The sequence below is a fragment of the Mustela lutreola genome, chromosome 8, assembly GCF_030435805.1.
Source record: "Mustela lutreola isolate mMusLut2 chromosome 8, mMusLut2.pri, whole genome shotgun sequence".
Lineage (NCBI taxonomy): Eukaryota > Metazoa > Chordata > Mammalia > Carnivora > Mustelidae > Mustela > Mustela lutreola.
The window spans coordinates 58,764,705-58,767,600 of NC_081297.1; the positions used below are offsets into that span (position 1 = coordinate 58,764,705).

The 2,896-nt window shown below is 32.5% G+C and overlaps 1 protein-coding gene across 1 annotated transcript; it reads right to left on the minus strand.

Moving 5' to 3' along the window:
* Positions 1-396: 396 nt before the first annotated feature.
* On the minus strand, positions 397-1,335 carry LOC131837848 (olfactory receptor 6C75). The gene has a single exon (XM_059183514.1). The coding sequence runs from the start codon at positions 1,333-1,335 to the stop codon at positions 397-399; it is 939 nt and encodes a 312-aa protein (XP_059039497.1).
* Positions 1,336-2,896: the final 1,561 nt, after the last annotated feature.

Here is a 2,896-nt window from a genome sequence, read left to right on the forward strand (position 1 = left end):
TTCTTGGTGATACAGAAGAAATTTGAGAAATATTAATTGATGCATATTTTTATTTGACATAAAATATGTTATATATTTGTATGTGGTTTTTAGTAGCTTCTTACAGTATAGCAACCTGTATCTTTTCTATGAACATATAAGCAGCTTTGCTTTGATGTGAGAAACAATGTAGATTATTGACATCTGAAATTTAGTTACACAGGAAGAGATTGACTGCTTCCTATTTAGAAAACCAGTCAAGACTTGGTTTTTAGGCTCATAAGGAAAAGAGGCATTGATGATGTATATATGCCGGTCTGAAAGAATGAATTAAGGTGTTTAGAGAATTTAGGTAGAAAAAGACAGAATTCTTCATTCAACTTTGTTTTCAGGGATTTACTTTCTGCATGACCACATTCATTTATTTGAAGAGAAGAACATTCTCTGGACCATGTTTTTGAAGGCTTGCTTTACCTGCTGATTTCTTAGTGTATATATGAAAGGATTCAAGAGAGGAGCCACTGAGGTATTAAGCACAGCTACTCCTTTATTTAAAGTCACCCTTTCCCTTGCAGAAGGCTTAATGTACATGAAGATACAGCTACCATAAGAGAGGGAGACCACTATCATGTGGGAGGAACAAGTGGAAAAGGCTTTTTTCCTTTGACTCGTGGAAGGAATTTTCAGAATTGTCCGGATGATGTATGTGTAAGAGAGAATAACTAGTGTTAAGGTGACCATAAGTGTTACCACCGCTAAAAAAAATGCCATGAGTTCTAGAAAGTGAGTATTTGTGCAAGAAAGCTGTAGAATTGGAGAGGAGTCACAGATAAAATGATTGATTATATTGGAGTCACAGAAATCCAACTTCAGCAGCAGCATTACTGGTGGAAAGATGACCAAGAATCCTGCAAGCCATGAGCTAAAGACAAGAAGGAAGCACACTCTGCTGCTCATGATGGTCATGTAATGTAGAGGTTTGCAGATTGCCACGTAGCGGTCATAGGACATGGCAGCCAGAAGGTAAAACTCTGTCACCCCCAAGAAAATAAAGAAAAATAGCTGAGTCACACAACCATTGTAGGTAATGGTTCTGTCCCGCGTCATGATAGTGACAAGGAATCTGGGAATGCAGACAGATGTGAATGATATTTCTAGGAATGAGAAATTTCGAAGGAAGAAATACATTGGAATCTGCAGGTGAGGATCTGTAAGGGTGAGGGTGATAATGATCAGGTTCCCAGTCACGCTGAGCATGTAGGTAACAAGAAGAAATATGAAAAGTACAACCTGCCACTGTGGGTCATCTGTCAACCCGAGAAGAATAAACTCTGTCACTGTTGTGTGATTTCTCATTATTTTCCTTCTTTATGATTGTATTCTTTGTTTCAGCTGAAAAATAGATGAAAAAATAAAGTTATGACACCAGAAAAGAAACTCACACACACACACACACACACACACAGGAATATAGACATGCTTTTAAAAAAAATCATTGTTATCTTATGTTTTTAGAGAGAAATGATTTTGTGGTATGTAGAAACAAAATACTTATTAAAACTGACTGACATATTATTATGTAATGTATCAATTAATTATTCCTATATTTCTTTCATTGTATTCTCATATATCTCATTATAAATCCTTGTCTTCTGAATGTTTTGATATATTCCTGAAAACAAAACAAAAAAAGAGACCTCTGAGACAAAAATCTAAAACTCAGAGCTTACTCCCAACATATTGCAAAATTTTGAAGGTTTTTTTTGTTGCTTTCTTCTTCATATATTTTTAACATTTCTATTTTGAATACATATTTCTGTTTTCTTTTCCCATTCAACTTTTCGCAATCTACAGAGACCATTTGCCCATCTGGTAATGCGCATCTGATAACAGTATATAGACGTAGTAAACGTTCAAGGTAAGCTTTTGGAAGGCAAAGATTATTTCCTATTACTCTTTTTTTTTTTTTTTTTTTTTTTTTTACTTTTAGCTTTAGCACAACTCTTGATGCTTTACAGGATTTGTTTAATGTTTTTCCTGTTTAAAATTATTATTTTCTATAAAAGCTTTAGAAGTGCCATCATCTAAAATTATTTTAAGAAAGTTTTAAGAACTTTCCAGACAGCCTGCTACGTCTGTAATGTCTCAGTTGTTCTCTGTATCTTTCAGAGCCTTCAAAAGGAATAATATTTACTCACAATTAGCCAATTAACTTAATATATTAATGAACTTATTAAATTCTTTACCTACAAAATTCCTGGGAGGAAATTATTTCTATTTTCCATCATCGTCCTCTTTGGTCATAAGATATGCATTTTTGGGGGTTCTGTCCCATTATGATGGATGATAACCTTCAGTCTATAAAATTCATATTGTGCAAAACTAAAACATAAAGTAGATCTGCTCAGTGTTAAGACATACAGAATAAATTACTTTGACTCATATAAAAATGATTACAAGTTATTCTAATATTGATTATATTAAAAATAATTATTGAAAGATACTTAGATAAGAACACAAAACCATCATGTAGTCCTAACGGTCACAAAATATTTATGTTATAATGAACATAAATGGTTGCATAAAACTCTTAAATTATAACAGTTTTAAAAATGTCTTCATTTATATATTTCATATAAATTGTGTGGCTTAAATTTATTCACATATACCATTGTGCATAATTGAGAGTACTTGTATAAAGCATAAATTTACCCTATTAAGGCAAAGTTATTTCTAAAACTACTAAAGACATACTTACTTATTGGTATATATGACTGGTTTAGACAATGTCATTTCTAATGGCTTCTTTAGTTTGTTTAAACACAAGTGCTTTGAGATTTTTTTTCAAAATTCTTTGCAATTGGTTTCTTCTATGTCAACTTATATTTGTAACCAGATCCTCAAAACACTGATAGTA